This window comes from Calonectris borealis, chromosome Z, assembly GCF_964195595.1.
Source record: "Calonectris borealis chromosome Z, bCalBor7.hap1.2, whole genome shotgun sequence".
NCBI lineage: Eukaryota > Metazoa > Chordata > Aves > Procellariiformes > Procellariidae > Calonectris > Calonectris borealis.
In genome coordinates this window covers 48,857,399-48,877,148 of record NC_134352.1, presented here as the reverse complement: position 1 = coordinate 48,877,148, position 19,750 = coordinate 48,857,399, and the positions used below count along the sequence as shown (strand labels likewise).

The window sequence follows — 19,750 nt, the reverse complement described above, 5'->3', positions numbered from 1 at the left end:
TGGAGAAAAGAGCAAGTTCTGCAATATTGAGAGAGAAACTCCTATTACATGCATTACACAAAAAGAAAAGTTTCTATCTGCCACAGTAATTTCGTTTATGACGTTCAATTTGACTGTGATGCATTATTCACTTGCAATAGCCACAAATTTCAATGCAATGCATTCACAGTACCACAGCTTATGTCAATGCGATTTGCAGGCATTTCTTGTTTTGGCTGAATGTCTCACCAAAAGTTGTTTAGCATTTGTGCGCTAGTCAGAAGTCACCAGGTGGGTCAGTCCTTACATCCAAACAAGACTACAGGCAGTAAGAATTCATGACTGACTTCTGCAGTAAGAAAGAAATGCAGTGACAGGAAGGGCGACCTCAACCATCTATACCACAGATTCAAGCAGTGACACAGAAACCCAAAGGCTGAGCACTAGAGCAAAATATATTATTTTCATTTTTGTTGCACAACATAGTGATGTCAAGAAAAACAGCAACAGACATAAGCTCAGGTACTTCAGAAACCAAGGAAGGGCTTGGCTTGTGGTTAAAGTCTTTCAACTTCCATGAGGTAGAATATCATCAAGTATCTTCTTTCCCAGAATATATTAAGCAGGACAAATCCAATTTAGTTTTTAACGCTGTTGAAAATTCTTTTGATAGTAGTTCATGAAGGGATACTCTGTCATGAGAATACACCCAATTCCGTCCAGTCCAGTCATAGCGCTTGGGCCCACTAGAAAACAAAACACACACTGTGTAAGTACAGCTTATTCGTGGGGAGCTGCTGGAAGCCTGTGTATTTATAGTGTACCCCACAGAGTGCCCAGGAAAAGGAAAGAGACAGCGTGGAGAGGACTGCTGGGCAGTCTGGGGAAATGGAGCAGAAAAGGCCAGATCTGCCAGCAACTGCTGAGCCATCCAGCAGATATATCTGAAAGGCAACAAGCTCCCTCCTTCCCTTCTTGCTTTTTTCCACAATTTCGTCCCTTACTCCCTTCTTCCCTCACCCGTATAATTTTCTGGCACACAAATATTACAAGGGATATTTGTATAGCGCTGAATTAATGCTATTGATTAGTTCTTGCAGCAGTCACATGCAGATATTCTAAGCACAGCAGAACACAGATCACCATTCTAACTTTCTTTTTAGATGCAACGACAGAATTTACCAGCTGAAAGCAAATATATTGGCATGCGGGAGATTTATATTTAAGATGCTATTTTCCTCTGTGCTATCATATAGTTGTTGGCTTGATTTTTCAGGCCTACATTAAGCATCACGAAAGAAACTTGAACACCCGGGTTCCATTCCAGACTTTTCTATCCACCAAGTTTCTCCACATCTGAAACAGGAGAATGATTGAAAGGCACTCACTACTGTTAACGTCAGCTAGAGAAACTAAGAAAAGAGAAAGGAATGAAATGGTCGTCTGGGATAAACAGACAAACCATCAGTTTCATCCTTGAACTCGTAGGACAAAATGCTTTGGAACTCAGACACGCACAAGGTCTGCTAGAAAACATTATCCTATATATACACAAGAACTATCTGCAGGTTTTCTACAAACATAAACACTAATCTGAACCTTGAATATCCTGAATTACTCGCAAAATTCAAGTGAAGAACTTTCGAACCACTAACCAAACTATGAGAAGTCACAAATGCAAACACAAATCAAAGTCACATCCACTGAAATCTCACTTGCTCTATGCGAAACGGTAACTATTTGGAATCGAGATTATGTGCTCCAGTTACTTTACTACGCATTTCTCACTTCTTCGTCTTTGCAGCGCAAGCGTATGTTTATACCGTCCTGCACCTAGAGAATGACAGAATGGGATGCAGCCATTCATGAAAATCAGGCTAAGACAGACCATTTAATCAGCGACGACCAAAAAAAAAAGAAATGTGTCAGTTATTTGAACTAGTTTTAAATGTTACATAGTAAATATCAGTGGTACGGTTAGCATATGAAACACCTCCATAGTTCTCTGAATCTCCAAAATGCTGTACAAATGTGATTTTTTTTCATTTAAATTAATAATTCAAGCAAGGATCTTGTGAATTCTATAAAATGCCCACAAAGTGAAATATAGACTAAATATATTTCTCATGGAAAGTCTGCATACATTTTTAAACAGTGAAAGAGAAGAATTAAAATATCACATTACAGTAAGAGATGCTGTATAAGGTTTAAAAGTCTTTTCAGTCAAAGGGGCTACACGAAATTACTGCAATCACACTGCTGGCAGGTTGCACACACCCCCTCACCCTCTTTTTAAAAAACTGTCAACTAAGTAAAGCTTTACAAACACAAGTTTAAGTTCATTTCGGTGTACAGATGCATGATAGCAAACAGAAGGTCAAAAAAATTCAAGAAAACGTGTCTCACATCTTAGGAATTTGTCTCCCTTGGGATATGTTCTTAAAGACTGACGATTCTACATTTACTGTACAAATTTCCCAAATACAACATTCAATGCAAGTGATCACTGGCAGTAACATTTGCTTCTTTCACTGCCTAGTATATTGTACTTAAGAAGTATGTCACTCCAGATCATATAGTATTCGCTGGAGTTGCTTTTCAGAAGTTAGGAAGTAAGTGAACATGTAGCATCATATTTCAGGAAATACCATTGTTTACCACACCAGTTAAGGAAGCATAAAACTTAATGTTTGTAGGTGAATCATTTTTCATCACAGGTGATGAATCATCACAGAATTTTCAAGTTTATCTCTTTCCTTGTGTATTTTTATTCACTACTGGAAGCAATCAAAAAAAAAAAAGGAAAGTTTAACATTTTTTCACAAATTCCATATTCTGGAGCATGTATGACTTGGCTCATCTACAGTTGGCTCCAAACAGATAGGAATTCTCTGAATTTTGGTTTTCATAAATAGATGAAACCTTTGTGTCAGTGACACAAAAATCTTATAGTCATTTTAAGCAAAATCAAGATTCGGAAATTATGTTTGTTGCAAAATATATGGAATGAATAAATTCTGACACACAGCCTGCATCTGTCTAAACGAAAAGATTTGTTAGCTTGCTAGGCCTGTGCCTTAGCAAGTCATGTACCTGTTAAGTAAATTATTTAATTAATAAAAGGATTCTGGGATACGAGAGGAGTTAGTAGAAGAAAATTACTAACTTAGTATGCTGTGCACCAGCCAGTACATAAGTACACTAAAGAAAAGTCAGAATTTTCTTCAAGTAAATTTTACGTCTGTTACAATTGTTTCTCTCAAAATCTTAAATTCCATTGTGCCCTTTTTTTCCCCTGACACAAACCCTACTACAGAATTCTACTACTGCAAAACCATTCCTGGTTTTGCAATCAATACATTCTTTCTCAACAACATTCAAGAGGTACGCCTGCATAGTTACTGGGAGTGCTCATACTTTCCAGGTAGCTGGTTCCTTCACCAGTAACACTGACCAACTCCCTCAGTTCTTTCCCCGGGGATAGTGGCAGAGAATACAAATTTTTGGGGGAGACAGCTACAACATTTTCCCACATATCTGGCTGCCTTCCCTGCTGAAACCAACCAGAAAACCTGGAATGGATCAAACCACAGCATTAGAGAAGGCAGAGGGAACAGCTAGCCAAGGCTCCCATAAAGTGCAGATGCTTGACAAAAACAACCAGTGGGAGAGCACATAAACATATAAAGCAGGAAATCCCACAAGCTTGAAGGGGAAGGAGCCACCCTGTTTAAATACAAAGAGAGGTTTAGATCATAACATAATCATCACTCTTTTTCCAACAGAAGCTTTGTTGTTTTTTTTAATCATGGCTGTTTATTTTTTCTATGAGCAGGCTATATTTCTGTAGACAGTGGTTTTGGACCGGAACAGGTATGAAAATTCCATATTACATATTTCCTGGATTAATTTAGGTATGGCAGTATACTGCACTGTGCCTCAAACCTCTATAACAAATTACTATCGAACATCTAGATTATATCACGTTTTGAGAATACACTGAGTAAAAGGGTTACTTATGAAAAGAATATTATATAGTCCGTGCCATGCCATAAAAAACGGGGAAGTATGTTTCCACCCAGACTGCAGACATTACATAACTAACTTACACATAACTTACCTAGTGGGTGAGGACAGCCAAATCTGCCGGTTTGGTGTTTGCTTATTGATTACATATGTTCCCATGTCTCCACCTAATTTAACTGTTAGAACTCCACTCTTAGAACACAAAGAAAATAAGTGAGAAATTAAAAATTTGCATCCTGTTACTTGACAAGAATTACATCATCTGCAGTAGATAAACAGAAACTTACATATCTGTATCACATTCCCAACTATTTCTCAAATAATTATAGCTTGGAAGAATGATCATTAGGTATCAAAAACTTGTGTTAATTCCTAGGACAACCTGCATATCTTTGAGACTGATCTAGACTTTAAACCTTCTGGTCAGAGCTTAATTTAGTGTGTTTGCACCATTCACAATGGCACTACTTAAATAATACTCTTGAGCTTTGACCTGTCATCTTGAAAGGACTACTAGTTCATTTTACAATGATTAAAATATCATCCAATAACAACTTTTTCTATTCATGAACAATGCAGAACTGGTGTGGTTCAAAGTCAAGAAGCTTTATGTGTCATTGCTAGATTCCCGAGCCATGCAATTTTACCTAACTTTTCTTAAGTAATTGCAACAGTTTCCCAGTGCATAAACACAATTCCTTCTCCAGTAATTCTGATGAAGTGCCTAGATCCTGAATCATACCTCAAAAACGTTCCACTTCTAAGCACCATGAGGTCTGGTTTGTTTTAGTTGTGCCAACTTTAGACCATCACCCTACTAAACACTTATTTTCCCTTTCACACTCACATTTCTTACTGACAACATGATTCATGTTTCTCTGACATTTTCACAAGTGCATTTGAAAAGCATATGTAACTCTGACAAAAATATTTCTGTCCTAACTTTAAAAGAACAACACTACTTGGACTAGAGTAAACCTACAGAGAATCTGAATTATGCTAATTAAAAAGAGTATCTCTACAGAATACAGTTTGACAATTCAGGTAATAGGTTAATCATCTTTAATCTACAGTTTCCCAAATCCTTCATGCCCTATAGCACAATAAAGCTTCTTTAAGGAATCATACTTTTCATGCTTTAGTCAGAAGATACTACCAGAGCTACTATCATTGCTAGGGCTATTTGCAATGTATAAACAATTATGGTGGGGAAAAAAATACTTTCATTTATGAGTACTTACTGCCTGCAAACTTACTCTGTAGCACAGGCAGCAGTTTAAAGCTTCCTTGCCCTACAAAGTAACTCAGTGTTACTGGTTTCTGACATATCTCAAGGATCATCAGCCATGAAATAATACTCTCAAGGTCTGATTTTTTTACCTTAGTTTCCATGCTGTTTTGGAGCTTGATTAAGGGTTTATAGCTGTGATCAATAAAATAAAAATAAAAGGCTCCCCTTGTTAATATTGCCATGAGGTTGTCCATTAACTGGATATTGGTTTAGTGCAAAGAAGGACAAGAATAAGCTACTTCTCCAATTGTCAGAATTCAAACTTTTCTGTATCTCAGCAGTCTTAGTCTCTAGAGATAGAGCAGAATAAGAGCAGTTTGGGGAATTAGGTCTGAATAGCGATACAAAGGTTTCACTATTCTTCTATGTGTTCTTTAGTGCCATATTAAGTACTCGGCATGATGTTATGCTGCATGCCACAGAGACGCTGTAAGTAAATAGGTTTCCAGAGAGTTAACAAAAAAATTGTACTATTGCTTATGTTGTGTGTCAGCTGTTGGAGAGCGTTGTTACTCTGTTGTTGCAAATTAAATAAAGGTTAACTTCTAATGCTGTGTTTAAAACATTTTCCCATACATTTTGCAATACTTTTGAAATACTAGAAAATACAACTTGAGTTTTTAAGAACTTAAATTGCAAGATATTTTTACCATATTTTAAGCAATAGTACTGTATGTGTTTTATACTAATGGATGAATGTTTGTTAGCTCCTGGTAACAAGAATATTCTTCAAAAGAGATTTTTTTTCCCTGGACACGAAGATATAAATTGCATGAAGAAATCAAGTTCATAACAATTCACAGGCATAACAGATCTTTATCACGTTCGCCACCTTGTGGCTTGTTACAGCACTAGCCTTGTTTGTTTGGAATTTGGTAAACTTGGGACCATTCAACCTTTCGCTCTTAACAGAAACGACAACATATTATTATGTCATCATATAGTCTATGCAACCAAGGAGTACTGGTAAAAATTAAGATCGATGTAAAAATAATTCCTTTTAAGCCTCACAGTGAGTCAATGTCAAACACAATCCTCTTTACAGTAGCTGGAGATAAAATTCTGACATAAGATGATTCATCACCTTTATGTAATGAAGTGCCTAAGAATACTAAAGAGGTAAAATATAATATTTTTGCTAATTTTTGTGCCACGCTCTTTTAATTAGGCTAGTAGGCGCTGATATGCTAGAACATACTGAATAGTAACAGTTAAACAATTCTTTGCTTTTCACCAGAAAAGCAATTAGCTGTAACATTAACTACAGACTTAATTAAAGCAACAAATAGTATTTGCCAAGGGCAATAATAGAATCCTATTAAAAATACGTTATTTTCTATACTAGCTATAAGAAATAAAGAATGAACATTATGATGACAAAGTTACACAGGAGCAAGTCCAAAAACTACAGGGGTTTGGTTGGGGTTTTTTTAGTTTTTGGTGTTTGTGTTTGGTTTTTTTTTTTTTTTTTTTGCACAGTGCAACCCAAACCATTTGCTTCAATGTCCCTGAGCATAAAATCTGACAGGGGTAGTAGAAAGCAACCTCCGTGTGGCAAGACATGAAGAGGGAGCAGCAGTATGTGACCTCAAAAAAATGCAGTAGTGGAAGACCTGTGTTGCAGACGGCAGTGTAGCCAGAAACTGCACTCTCCTCCAAGCCACGTAGAGGGCTGTAACATACAAACCACTTCAGGAATTGTATATAAAACTATCAAATGCCCTATACAAGTAGAATGGACATTTTTAACCTGAGTCTGTCACTCCTGTAAACGAACTTGAGTGGCTGACCTATTAAAGGCTCCAATTATCAGCCACCCAATGCCTCTCATGACAGTAGCCACCTCCCCATGTATGCTCTGGTCTCACTTTTGCAACCACCTATGCAAACATTGCATCCTCTTCTTCACTGCTTCTCTCCACCACAGGCTGTCATCAGTAAAGCGAGGACAAACGTATTCTACCTGGTCAAGATAAATGCTGCTTCTCAGTATTCAGGGCAATCGAAGAAACTGCTCTACCAGTTACATGTGATGTACGTGTACTATGCCACATAAGCCTGACCTAGTATTCACTGGGGGGGAAGTAACTGCTGATGTCAGAGGTCTATGTGTGTTTAGAAAAATTTATAGACCACTGTGAAATCAGAAACTAGTTTCTATCTCCTCTTGTGCTCATTTATTATTCTGTATTATGTCTTTCTCTATACACTAAACATTTTAAATCCTCAAGTCATACAACAGATGTGTTACTTTTTACCAGAATAGTTGCTCCAGTCAGTATAATCAGGCATATTTTAACAACAAAGCTGTAAAAACTCACTGTATTTTAAGTGTTGGCACTAAGGTGACTAATTTAAAATTCTTCTTCAAAGTAAAAAAAAAAAAATCTACAATAATTAGAGTGGTAATAGAATGTTTAAAACATACTCCTAAAGAGACATCATAATCTTCTGGGGTAAAAGGCTTATCTGTCAGGTCCTCAAAGAAATCTGCTAAGGAGTCCAGTGTTTCTTCAGCCAGTTTTTCATAAGTGGTCTCATCTAAAGAGCTACAAATGACATACAAGCCCATAATTAGGAGGAAAAACACGGAAGACAGCATTTTCCCCTATAATAAGAACATACCAAGACCATAACCTTGGAGAAAACAGTAACCATGAAATGATCATATAAAACAAGTAGTCATTTTTCTTAAGGTAATGTAGGTAACAATACACCTTATAAATGGAGGTGGAATTTTGAAATTTTGGTAGTAGAGATCTCTTAACTGAGGAATACGTACTTCTTCCCTTAGATATACTGAGCCCTGCGTACTAAGAGGACAGAGTTAGATTTCAAAATAAGGCATTTTCATAAAAAGACTTTGTGAAAGAATTACTTAGTTTTGAACTCTACAAATAAGAGACAAGCATCTCCTGTTTAGAAGCACATGTCATTTGACCCTAAGCAACTCGCTGTAGCTATAAGCAGTTTAGAAACATCAGTATCGCATGCCATGTCTACGTACTGCATTTGGCTTCTCAACTGGAATTACCAACACAGCCCGATAATTAGATGTTATTTAAAGTGTGCTTATGAACTAATACATACAATTACCTTCTTCTTCAGAGCGTCTCAAAGCACCCTTGTAGCCATTACGCAAGGCTTACAGCGCTTGTGAGACTGCTTCTGTTATCCTCTTTAAGTAAGTAGAAAACGTTAGTGGGAACAAAGTCTAGATCAGTTTAATTAACTGAATGTAATTAAATCATGTAAGTTTTTCCATCCATATCAGCGTCAACTTTTAACTGTGTGTGTAGGTGGGTGTCTCTAGCAACAGACAATTCAGTGAAATCATTTCAGTTTTTGCTAATGGGTATGGCGATAGAACAGTTACAATGAACTATGGTGACTCATTATCTTTCAGTTGATGATATAGAACATAATTGTTTTTAAAAGTTTCTTGCTAGCCAGTTACTGAAATATACTTTACGCCACTTATGTGAGGGACACCGCAGAAACACCTCGGGGCATGGAGAACGGAAAGCCTTAGGATTAGGCAGGATTCATGTACTGGTTCAGGGTGCAGTTCAGGTACTTAATGGGAAGAGCCATTTTAGCCACCTCCTTCATTGGGCCCCCAACTGCTGCATCAGAAGGGGAGAAGTCTCTGACAGGTACTGTGTCACACCCTCCCAGCGCATGCAGAAATTTCACCTACCCTGACATATTTCAAATGGTGCCAGACAGGTATGGTTAGGTACATGAATTATTTCCTAAGCAACTTCCCACATTCACTCAAAATGCTTTTCACTGAAACTGCACTTCTTCACAACATCATATCAACATTACATTAGTTTCATAGTCTTATCATGTCTAGAAATTATTTTAAAATGCAGAGACAATATTTTCATATAGAATCATAGAATCATTAAGGTTGGAAAAGACCTCTAAGATCATTGAGTCCAACCCATCAACCCAATACCACCATGCCCACTAACCACGTCCCTAAGCACCTCAACTACACGTCTTTTAAATACTTCCAGGGATGGTGACTCAATTTTGAACATTTCAAAATAAAATTTACCTTGTGTCATTCAGAGTTCCTGCATTTCTTAAATTCATTAACCGAACAGTCTTGCCCTTCACCTCTGAAGCATATTGTAATTGCTGTTGAAAGTAAGCATAAGTAAAATGGAATTAAAAGTTAAAACACGAAGAATTATAAATTATATATTTGTCACATAAATTAAATAGATCCTTGAAGACCTTTCCACCACCCCCCCCCCCCCAAGTAAAATACTCATATTCTATATCACAGAGCTAATATGCAAAGAATTATGCAGCTTTAGTCCCTGGATGACTGAGGCAATCTAGAATATCCTTGTCTTCAGATACAAACTAATTAAAAAAAAGAAGAATTTTAGTCACAGAATAGCGAACTAGGAATGAAAAGAGCTGTTTCTTTTTCTATTACTCTACCACAGAGTTACTGAGCAACTTCAGAAACTGGCTTAGGCCAAGATTTTCACAAGTATCACTCAGATGCTACATTATCAACAACTTGTGTCCCTCTGTTAAAAGCCATGAATACATTGAACTGAAATAAACAGAAGCCCTTGAATCCTCCTTACTTACAAAAGAGCTAAAAATCACACTTCACATTCCAGATCTCTTCTGTAAACCAACTTGTTTCCTTTCTAATTTCCCTTCTGTTTAAAGTTGTATCAACATACTGGCAATGTAAGACAAGGGAATAAAATAGGCAACCCCTCTGAGGGGAAGCAATACATCAACATGGATAAAAATAAAGTTGACCCCCTATTCTAACACACTAGCAGAAGCACTTATGCTATCCACCAAGAAAAAAAAGATAGCATGCTTGCTATTTTCTTCTTAACCTGGGCTATGAAGGTATATATTTTTAGATGAATGGCAAAATAGCATTCTTGATTGCTTTTTGTGTACCTGCACAAGGTTTTGAAAACCAACAGAGTGAGCTGAAAAGCAAATGACATTCAAAAAGGAACTATGACAGCCCCTCTTCAAGCACACACGAGAGCCAAACACAAAAACATCTCTCTCCATATGGTTTGACATCTATCCTCAAGCATTACAGATGAACTGTCTGTTAGTCCAAAGCCATGACACAAAACATAAAGGACATAAAGGACCGAGAGCAGCAAACTGCCTGTACCATCACAATGATATAGCTTGACAAAATACACACTGATGCCTACATGTTTTTGACTGTACCCTTTACCATTCCTTTAACACGCACTTAGGATCAAAAGCTACAAGACCACAAATACATTCAGATTCTGGCCAGATTGAGAGGCTGTACCTCCCTTAATGTGTCCATACGCAATTTATGACTTGAGGCTGCCAACACGGTGCTAGGATACAGTTGGTATCACCCCTCCACCTACCAAACCCAGTGCTAAGGGTGGCCAACAAGCATCTTCCGCAACTGGAAAAGGGTAGCAAACAAGTACATAGCTTTGGAGTACAGCAAAGGCTGGGCTCCCCGCTGGGCAGCCCTCGCTGCTGCCGTTCCTACAGCGCAGCACGGCTGTACTCGCAACGGCTGGGAACCACCGAGGCCAGCGGCCCAACACTTCCGCGCTCCTGTGCTGCCCACGGGCGGAAGGCCGAGGCACGCCCCGGCGAGGACAGCTGCCACCGGGGCGCGCACAGACCTCGCACCGCGCTCGGCCCGGCCGCCCGCCTCAGAGCCGCTCGCACGGGGGCAGCGCGGCAGGGGAGCGGCGCGGCCTTCCCCGTGCCAGAGCGGGAGACGCGCCCCGCTGCCTGCCGGCCGGCCCGCGAGAAGGCCCGGCGGGGGCTCTGGCTGGTCTCGCGGCCGCGGGCCTGGCGGGGGCCGGCCGGGGCCCCGCGGCCGGCTGAGGAAACCCGGCCAGCCGCCATCACTCCACGCCCTCCAGGGCCCGGCCGCAGCGGGAGCCCGGCCCGCGCCCGCCCCGCCCGCCGCCGGGCAGCGGCAGCGTTGCCGGCTCGCCTCCTCCCTCCCGGTGGCGCAGGCCGCGCGGCACCGCCCGCCCGCCTCACGCTCACCCTTCGGCCGCGGCCGGCGGCGGCTGCCCCCGCCAGCGAGCCGCCCCCAGGGCCTCCGCTCCTCCGCCGCGCCGCCGCCGCCCGCCGCACGGCGCGCACCGCGCCGGCCGCCCCCGGCCTCCACATGCCGCTGCTGCCCGCTACGGAAGCGGCCGGGGAGGAGCCAGCCCGCCGCGGCGGCGGCGAACGAGAGGCGGCGCGGTTGCTACCGCCCCCCGCTGGCGCCGCGGGGAGCAGCGCCGCGCCGGGCCGCCTCGGGACTGGTCCCGGCCAGCCCCCGCTGCGAGGGAGCGGGGCGGCCGCCGGCGAGGCCCGCCCCAGGCGCCCTGCGGGCCTGTCAAAGCAAGGGCAGAAGGCCGGTGCCGGGGGGAGGCAGGGCGCGGAGCAGCCCCTCTCCCTACCCCGCCCCGGTGGGCCCGAGCAGCGAGGCGCTTTCCCCTTGCCGGCCGGCGGCGGGACGCACTGGCGGACCGGGTCCCTCCCGGACCTCGGCAAGCCAGAGAACTGGCACTGACCCTCGCCGCCGGCCGGGCCCTTCGCCCTGCCCTTGTGTAAGCGCGTCCGCCGCGGTGCCCTGCGCGCAGGCGCGTGTAGCCGGCGGGAGGGCGGGCGGCCGAGCCGAGGCGGTGAGGCTGCCGTCCGGGGAGGTGGTACCTTCCCCACCAGACCAGTAGAGGGGGAGGGTGTCCTTCCCCCAGCACAGGCGCCCTTCGACAGGCACCTCGTGCGGCGAGGCTGTACTTAGAAGGGGGATGCTGGGTCCTGGCGTACTGTTCAGGGTTTTTTGCGTACTTGGGAGAACTGGGGGATGCCGAATCTGACTGGTATCATAAAGACAAGTAGCTGCGAGGTCGCTTGGTAACATTACCGCTCCTGCTGTGCACCTTCACCTCATTATTCTCAGACCAGGGAATAATTGCTCGTGGGTGAATCTCTGCAGGTACCTATTCAGGCAAAGCGATCGGGCTGGGTAGATTTACAAGGAGCTGGACCCTGGAAAGGACAGAAATTACGAGCACCACTACCCACTCCCCTTCACAGCTTAAAAAAAAAAAAAAAAAGCCCAGGCAGGGCAAAGGAAAGTTGCTAGCTATTTCTACCTTGCAAGGACTAGCGATCGTAACATACAGGCAGTTCCAACACACCGTAGGTGCTGACAGCAGTCTAATTTGAGCGGCCTGAGCTACAAAGCAAAATGCTTTGAAATTGAAGGTGTGTTGGACTCACAGTAATTTCTTAAACTGCTTGGTAAGAATCCACTTCCTGTGGTTGTTCTATAGGTCCTGTCCTCTTCTCTGGCAAATTTTCAAAGTACAGTATCTACAGCTTTTCCAAACCTAAGAAGTAGTAGAGGGATTCCCCCTTTCTTGATAATTTAGGACAAGAACTGGCAGTGCAGAGAGGGAGCAATGGGACAAGGACCAGGGCTAGTATCTTGGGTTCAAACTTTACAACAGGCCAGTTGGACAACAGATTCGCACCCCAAAACTGGAGTAGCTGCAAGTCACTCAAAAAAGCTGATGAGATTCCAATTCCCGTTAACTGCAGTTAATTAATTCTAGGTAATTGCAGTGATGTGAGCAGCTAATATGGACGACTCAAGATGACAGTCACCGGTTTGTTCAGGAGCTATTTTGGCTGTGTGAATACCAGAGTCCATGGAAAGGTACATTATTACAGAATATAGCATCCGCTCAGGGACCCATTCTAGGACAACATTTTCTGTGACAGCAAACATTCTGATCCATTACCTCCTGTCGGTAAAATGTTACTCTGAGCCAGTGAATGGAAAATAAAGCACATCATTTATCACATCTGACATATGTTTCATAGAACTTCTGATGGTGTGCTTCAAAAAGCAGTGAAAAAAGAGAAGGGAATTTATGTATATGACCGGCCAAGTTCCCACAGAGTTATTCAAATGCTGGTGATACCATATAATTAATGATACGTGAGGATGTCAAGCGTGTCAGCTAGACATCTTTCATTGTTACTTAAACTGAAAAAATAAAATAGGTTCACCAAGGAGATGAGCGAGAAGAAATAATTCTGATGAAAAAGTTTCTCAAAAAAAAAATTTTCTGTAGGAACACAAATTTTGTTCCAGATCCTGCCATAGGACAGAACTGCAATATGCAACAGCTCCAAGTAAAATCATAAATATATAAAGCATGCAAGTATTAAGAAGCTTACCACTGATTACCATGTGATGCATTTTTACATTTCTAAAACTCTCACACAAGTAGGCAGCTGGCATCTTGCAATGCTTTAGGGAATAAGTTGTCAAGTTTCTCACCAAGATTTATATTATTTTTTTTTTAAGCTGAAATTATTTTCTACCACATGGGAGGCAAAAGCGCAGGCAATTTGAGTCAGTTGTGCAAATTTTAACGGAGACTTTGACATCTCTGTAGTCAAGAGTTCTCTGTACCAAACCATATTATCTATCTTAGCCAGCCTCTTTTCTCTTTTCTGCAAAGTCCTGTGTGTTTCTTTGTTAGCAGTATCTTCCCTCAGACCTTGTAGGGGTCTGTGTTCTTGTTGCATTTTGTAAGTGAAGTTTTTATACATCAAGCAGATACAAGATACTCTCTAGTTCCTTGAAGATCAGCCCACATTCTTATCACTTCTGGAAGAAACTAGTTATGTTTTTGCAGCTATAATAGTCTACACACTGAGATAAGACCTGTAGGGAGGGAGAAATAACTTTTATCAGACCGCAGAATACATTAGTAAAGCAAACAATTCCTTTTTCGTACCTTGGTGGGGAGAGGGGAAAGCAGCTGGAATAATGGAGGAATGCGTGTTCTTTTATGTAGCATTTGATCTAGTAAAAGATGGTGCTTGTTTACGTATCTTGCCATTCCTATACAAAAAGCATCAGAAGATATTTTCTGGTATTATCCAGGGAGTTCCATAGTAATTTTTCTCTGATCATCCAAGGTCATGTGCAACTCTCAATAGGAAATGTTCATCGCTTGTTTCTAAGTTAATGACAAATCAATGAATTAGTGTAGATTAAATACTTTCTCTGGTATTGGCAATCTTACTTACCAAATCTTTTAAAAAATTGTCAACAATATTCAAATTAATGAACTTTACTGAATGCTACTACCACTGAGGATCATTCACACAACTTCAAAAAGGCCTGAGTTAGAGGTTAGCAATTTTAACAATGATTTTCTTGATGTTTTTCATCTTGATCCTTGTCCCTTAGGTTCATGTTGTTCATACCAGAGCATTTTGGTATCAATACCTTTTTAGGCTGGTGTAAAATATCTGCGAAGCAGTTCCGGATGCAAAATAGCTGCAGGGTCAGGAGCTGATATCTTTCCTGTTGCAGGCAAATGCATGCACCACTGGAAATGGGTCAGCAAATGGCTTCTACGAAGAATAGGTGGAGTGCACTACTGATTACTCTTTTATCAGTGTCTAGTGTTCAGGGTTTGGGAAAATAGCGCTGAGTTATATGAAATTAAATTGCCTGAAGTATAAGGAAAGGCAAGAAGAAAACAGATCTGGGGATAGGTGTTAGTATTTTCAAACCATTGAATTCTAGTACAAGGACATAAAGTTTTTGTTTTTTTTTTTAAACTGAGGACAACTATTACATGCTACCACCAAAGGCAAAACTCGCCCTCTGGATGCCATATGATTAAGCCACAGGGTCAGATACACAAATTTGGAGTTATTCCCTGCCTCTCTCTAAGCAGGCATCAACCTGTGCTTCTTCCTTCTGGGCAGCTTGCAGGGCTGGAGTATTCAGATATCACTGCACCAGATAGTCCATGTCTGTGACCCAATTCTTCAAATTTTGATTCCTGTGGTGAGTTTCATCTGTTTAGACCTGGAGAAATAGACCACTAGATTACTTTAATACTCCAGGGAGTTGATTATGCCTTCTGTATGTATTTTATTTTTTCTTGACATGCACTGCCTCATCAGCTTTAAAGATATGTTTAATAGTCATTACATTTTCATCAAAGTGCTACCAATGCAAAACACCAATGCAAGATGAAGAGAAACTAAATACTTCGGCATGAAACATACACATCCTTACAAGCACCTGTACTCTTTGATGTTTGAAGCTTTGTACCATTTCATGCGTTAGAGAAAAAAAGTGTTCCAAGTTGTTGACCATTAATATTGCTTAGCTGTAATCCCTCTTCCCTCTCAGTGGAACCATGTAGTCGCACTCACGCATGCACGCACGCACGCACGCACGCACATACACACACAAAAAAAACCCCCCACAACTTCTAAGTGCACATGCTTTGGAGAAGATTTTCCCAGTAGGCTCCATAGTCTATACAGGATTTCCTTCTGCAACTATTTAATGAATGTTTTAAGTTATTAATGACTGTGTTAAAGGGATTGTATACAAAGGATGGCTCAGTCTCTGAATTGTTTAGTGCAGACATTCTGGTTTTTGGACAGAATTGTTGCAGTTAAGTTGTGTGTCCTCTGGGGTGTTCCTAAGGACAAATGATGCAGACACTACAGTCTGCTAGGTAATGGGAAAAAAAGTGACATGTATGTGCTTTATGAAGGTTAATCTGGTGCTTAAACTAAGACATTTGATGTTTTTCCCCAAATAAGACTAATCAGAATATCTACTTTGCATAGAGACACATTCTAAATATGCTATACACTGTGCATGAAGGAGCAAACACTTCACATAGATGTACAAAATGTTTTTGCTCACAAGGCATGCAGATTGGTCTCTTGCATTTCTAAGAGGAATGCTGCTGAAGAATTATCTTGCTGTGATTAAGCAATCTAATTTTAAAGCCTGGAAAAGAGGTAATCATCGAGACACAGGCTTTAAGTTAAGCCAGAGAGTCTACATACTTAGAGAAAAAAACCCCAACCCTTTCCATTTCTCTATTCTGTGCATAATTAAGGAATAATACCCTCCTCCTAGTCAGGGTTATAAGATTACATCAAAGTAAAAAAACAACAAAAACCACACCGAAACCTTAAATGAAAAATTCTTCAGAGGTACAAAGCCTAATTATAAGAATTAAAGTGCCAAATTCTGGTTTTGCCAATCCAGCAGGTTTGCTACACTTAGTCCTAGAAGAAATGTTATTACCAATAATTTTCATAAATTTTCAAAGTGACACCTGGGTAGTTTTTAAATACACCACCGCATCGAAGCATAAAATCTTGGATTGATGGTCACTGGTCTTTGGGACTATCTCTCTGCTGCTACAGAAATTAAGAAAACCAGAACAGTTTCTATAGTTATCTTAAAATGATTGCTCATACTGAAAAACCTGAAATGCTTTTATGAAGCAATGCCTGTTGGGTATGTTCCTTTGCCTTTTCTGCTCTAATGTGAAGATCCCTCTCTTCCTTATAGAGCTGGACAAGATAAAGACAGATGCCATGTTATAGAGTGGTTATCATATCTCTTGAGGTACCTCTCAAGACCATCTCATGGAGGTAGAGAAATACCAGAACAGTAAGTCTTGTACAGATCAAGAGCAGGTTGACAGCTGTGACACTCTTGAGAACAAAATATTTTATTCATCAATAAAACTATAGTTTACAGTAGTATTTACTAAATAAATTATATAATTTCTCTTTTACAAGAAATAAACTAAAATCAAAAATATTTCAAAGACAATATATGTACACAACATAAGGCCTTGTTATAAATAACATTTTTGTCTCCTTTTCACCAACAGTGAAAGTATCTTTAGAGGCTCATCTTCATATAGTATGTGCAGAGGTTTACCCTAATTCTTGTATGACATTAATTCCAATTTCCACTGACGTGGACCTAAGTGATTAGAACTGAAGGGTCAAAACAAATGAAATTAATTTTATTCACCACTGTGCTGTTTTTTAAATCGGTAAAGCAGATAATAGATTTTGCTTGTGCATACTTACAGAATGCATGCAAATGAAACCACTAGAGACCTGATATGAAAATATCACTTTCAAGTCCAAAAAAGGTGATTGGCAATATAGTAGAAAGCAGCCTGAATACACAGTTCTTCACAGTTCAGCAAGCAACAGCAGATGATAGCAGAGTGTGCAATGTTTCACGTCATTTTTGCCAAGTCCATCAGTTCTTTCTATGGTTCAAAGATCCTGACACTTTTAGAATAAGTTCAGTTGATTATTACTCTTTCTCTGTTAGGCTCAGCAAATTCCTCCTTCTTAAATCAGGAGTGCAGAAAGTGCTCTTCATTAACCACAGTCACTTCTCTGAGTTTTACTCTTCGTGTGTTCTTTGTTACTGGAAATACAGAAACGACAAGTCAAGTCAAGAGTTGTGTTCATTTGTTTTCTTACAGAATTATAAACAGGTAACATCTTTCTTCCCCTAAACAGGCTGCAGCACAGTTTGGCAGTGATTCTTTTCTTACCTTGCCTGCTAATCAAAAGCTTTGGGTCTCTTTTCTTGTACAACAGCTAAGCCCTGTGGTTTTGCAGACACTTGCATTACGTGAAATAGAACCACTTGCTGCTGCAAAATGCTGAACACTCTGGACATCAGAGAAGACAGTCCAAACTGAGAGCACTCAGCAGTTCACAACATCTTTTATTACCTTGCAGAATTGACTGGGGCCTTTGTTACTTAAAAGTGTTAGGGAAAAAACTGCAGTCTTTGTATGTCATGTATAAAAGTCCTGTTAATTTCCACAGTTCCCCAGCTGAAAAATCGTACCTATCCAAAAACTTGAAGGCACAACTAATGTTCTAGTCAATGTCATAGCAATCATTCTATTTCACAAAAAAAAATTACTTAATAATGTTAATGAACTAAGGGTTTTCTACAGTACCTTCTACAGAAGCAGCGGTTATGGAATACAAATAGTCGATCACTTCTTAGCATCTTTATGGGGTCAGAGATGAATTGAAGAGAAACTGTTCTTTGCTGAACACCTTATTACTACGACTCAAACTAAGGATAAACTGACAGCTGAACAAAATACTGCAGTAAATTGAATGCATCTCAGCTAATGTATCCAACATGGAGCAAGACACAAAACTAAACCAAAGACATCTGTAGTGACCTTACTCTAAAACCTTATTAAAAAATATAATGAAGGCATAAGTTTCCATTTATTAAACAGATTTTTAAGGTCACCTTTAAATTGTACTTTTCGATACAAGCATTTAACTAACCTTTAAATAGTTCAACAACAATCTAATCTTGACTATGAACAACAGCAAAAAATATCCAAAGGCATTTTTAAAGCTTATCTTAGAAAAAGGTAACCAGTAGATTTAAATCAATATTTTAGTTATGACTTCTAGCACTAGCCCTTGAACCTTGAAGAATGATATTTCAATATCATTCTGTGGCAACCTTTAAACCTGTTACTGTACTGTGCACCAGTGTTAGGGTGTTCATAATCACTGATGCTAGTGAGCACAGTGCTGATTTCTCAGCGGCTGTTCTCTCTCTCTAGATAGCTGTGGTCTGGCAGTGAAAGTCTACCTACTGCCATATTAGCACCAGAATGTGCTAAGGGAGTAAAGCAGTATGTACTTACAGGATGCAGAATGAAGTGAAATTGTTGGGTAAGTGAATAAAATTAAAGAAAGTGATATTTTAAAAAGAGTATGACATAAGGCTAACAAGAATTTAAAAAAATTTAAGAATCAGTTTCGCAAAAAGGTTGAAAAATACTAGTACTGATAAACAAAATGTTTTATGAAGCCAAGATAAATTAGTCAAAATTTTCACTAGCACCATCTGGTTTCTGGCTGAAAGCTCAAATCTGAATGACTGCCAGTCCCTTTTTGGCAGATACAATGGTCACTCAACAAAACTTCAGACCCTCTGGCCTTGTTACTACTTTTCATTCTCTAAGGAGACTAGCAGTATTGCTGATGCTAGCTTTATGCTATTCCACTAATTACATAACACAGTTACGACTAGCTAATTCTTGTTTCATTTCCTCTGATACTTCCAAAGCATTTCAGAGAGATCAGCGATGGAAAAAAAATCAGCAAAATTTGCATAACAGGGTTGGGGAAAACAGATCTGGCAGAAACCCACAGCAACCGCTAACTGCGTGAATCAGTCACAAAAATGCTGTTCAAGGTTCTGATGCCATTTTAAGGAGGTGGGATTTTCAGATGTTCGTCTTTGTGTCAGGTACAGTCCAGTTCTGTGCATATTATTCTGAAAAAAAACTCCATCTATTTCAAGATGCAGGACATGATCCTCTAAGCAACTCTGTAACCACCGCATAACTTTTGGGGTTACTTTGATTGCAGATTTAAGAAACATTATTTTGTGATAGAGACTGAATTTGGCCATAGCAACTGGGTCCGAAATGATAAATAATGGACAAATGACACTACAGGATGTATTCCTGTAATCACTGTCTGGGGTGTCTCACACTGGGTATGTAACGGATTTACAATGTTTGA

General features: G+C 40.4%; 3 protein-coding genes across 5 annotated transcripts in view; all 3 read right to left on the bottom strand.

Moving 5' to 3' along the window:
- Positions 1-11,425, bottom strand: part of TJP2 (tight junction protein 2) — an 86,563-nt gene extending 75,138 nt beyond the window's left edge. Inside the window, exon 1 of the mRNA XM_075137883.1 lies at positions 11,351-11,425. The gene's annotated coding sequence lies outside the window, so the exon portion shown is untranslated. The remainder of the gene's footprint in view (positions 1-11,350) is intronic.
- FXN (frataxin) lies at positions 416-11,506 on the bottom strand. Of its 2 annotated transcripts, none has more exons than XM_075137889.1 (5): positions 11,351-11,506; positions 9,363-9,445; positions 7,725-7,845; positions 4,100-4,197; positions 416-725 (listed from the first exon to the last, which is right to left on the bottom strand). In XM_075137889.1, exons 1-5 carry the CDS (start codon positions 11,474-11,476, stop codon positions 572-574), a joined length of 582 nt encoding a protein of 193 aa, XP_074993990.1. In that variant the 5' UTR covers positions 11,477-11,506; the 3' UTR covers positions 416-571. The 2 variants fall into 2 exon arrangements, with proteins under 2 accessions (XP_074993990.1, XP_074993991.1); XM_075137890.1 differs by lacking the exon at positions 11,351-11,506 and adding an exon at positions 10,620-10,922.
- Positions 11,507-14,941: 3,435 nt separating this feature from the next.
- PIP5K1B (phosphatidylinositol-4-phosphate 5-kinase type 1 beta) overlaps positions 14,942-19,750 on the bottom strand; it is a 130,086-nt gene continuing 125,277 nt past the window's right edge. Inside the window, exons 15-16 of one of the 2 annotated variants that reach the window (XR_012670821.1) lie at positions 17,249-17,600; positions 14,942-15,197 (exon numbers count right to left, since the gene is read on the bottom strand). Coding sequence is in view for 1 of the 2 variants with exons in the window: in XM_075136273.1 (XP_074992374.1) it covers positions 17,598-17,600 (3 nt within the window). In the remaining variant the exon portion in view is untranslated. Of the gene's footprint in view, positions 15,198-16,859; positions 17,601-19,750 lie in introns of those variants that run through there. The other variant, XM_075136273.1, reaches the window with a different exon arrangement.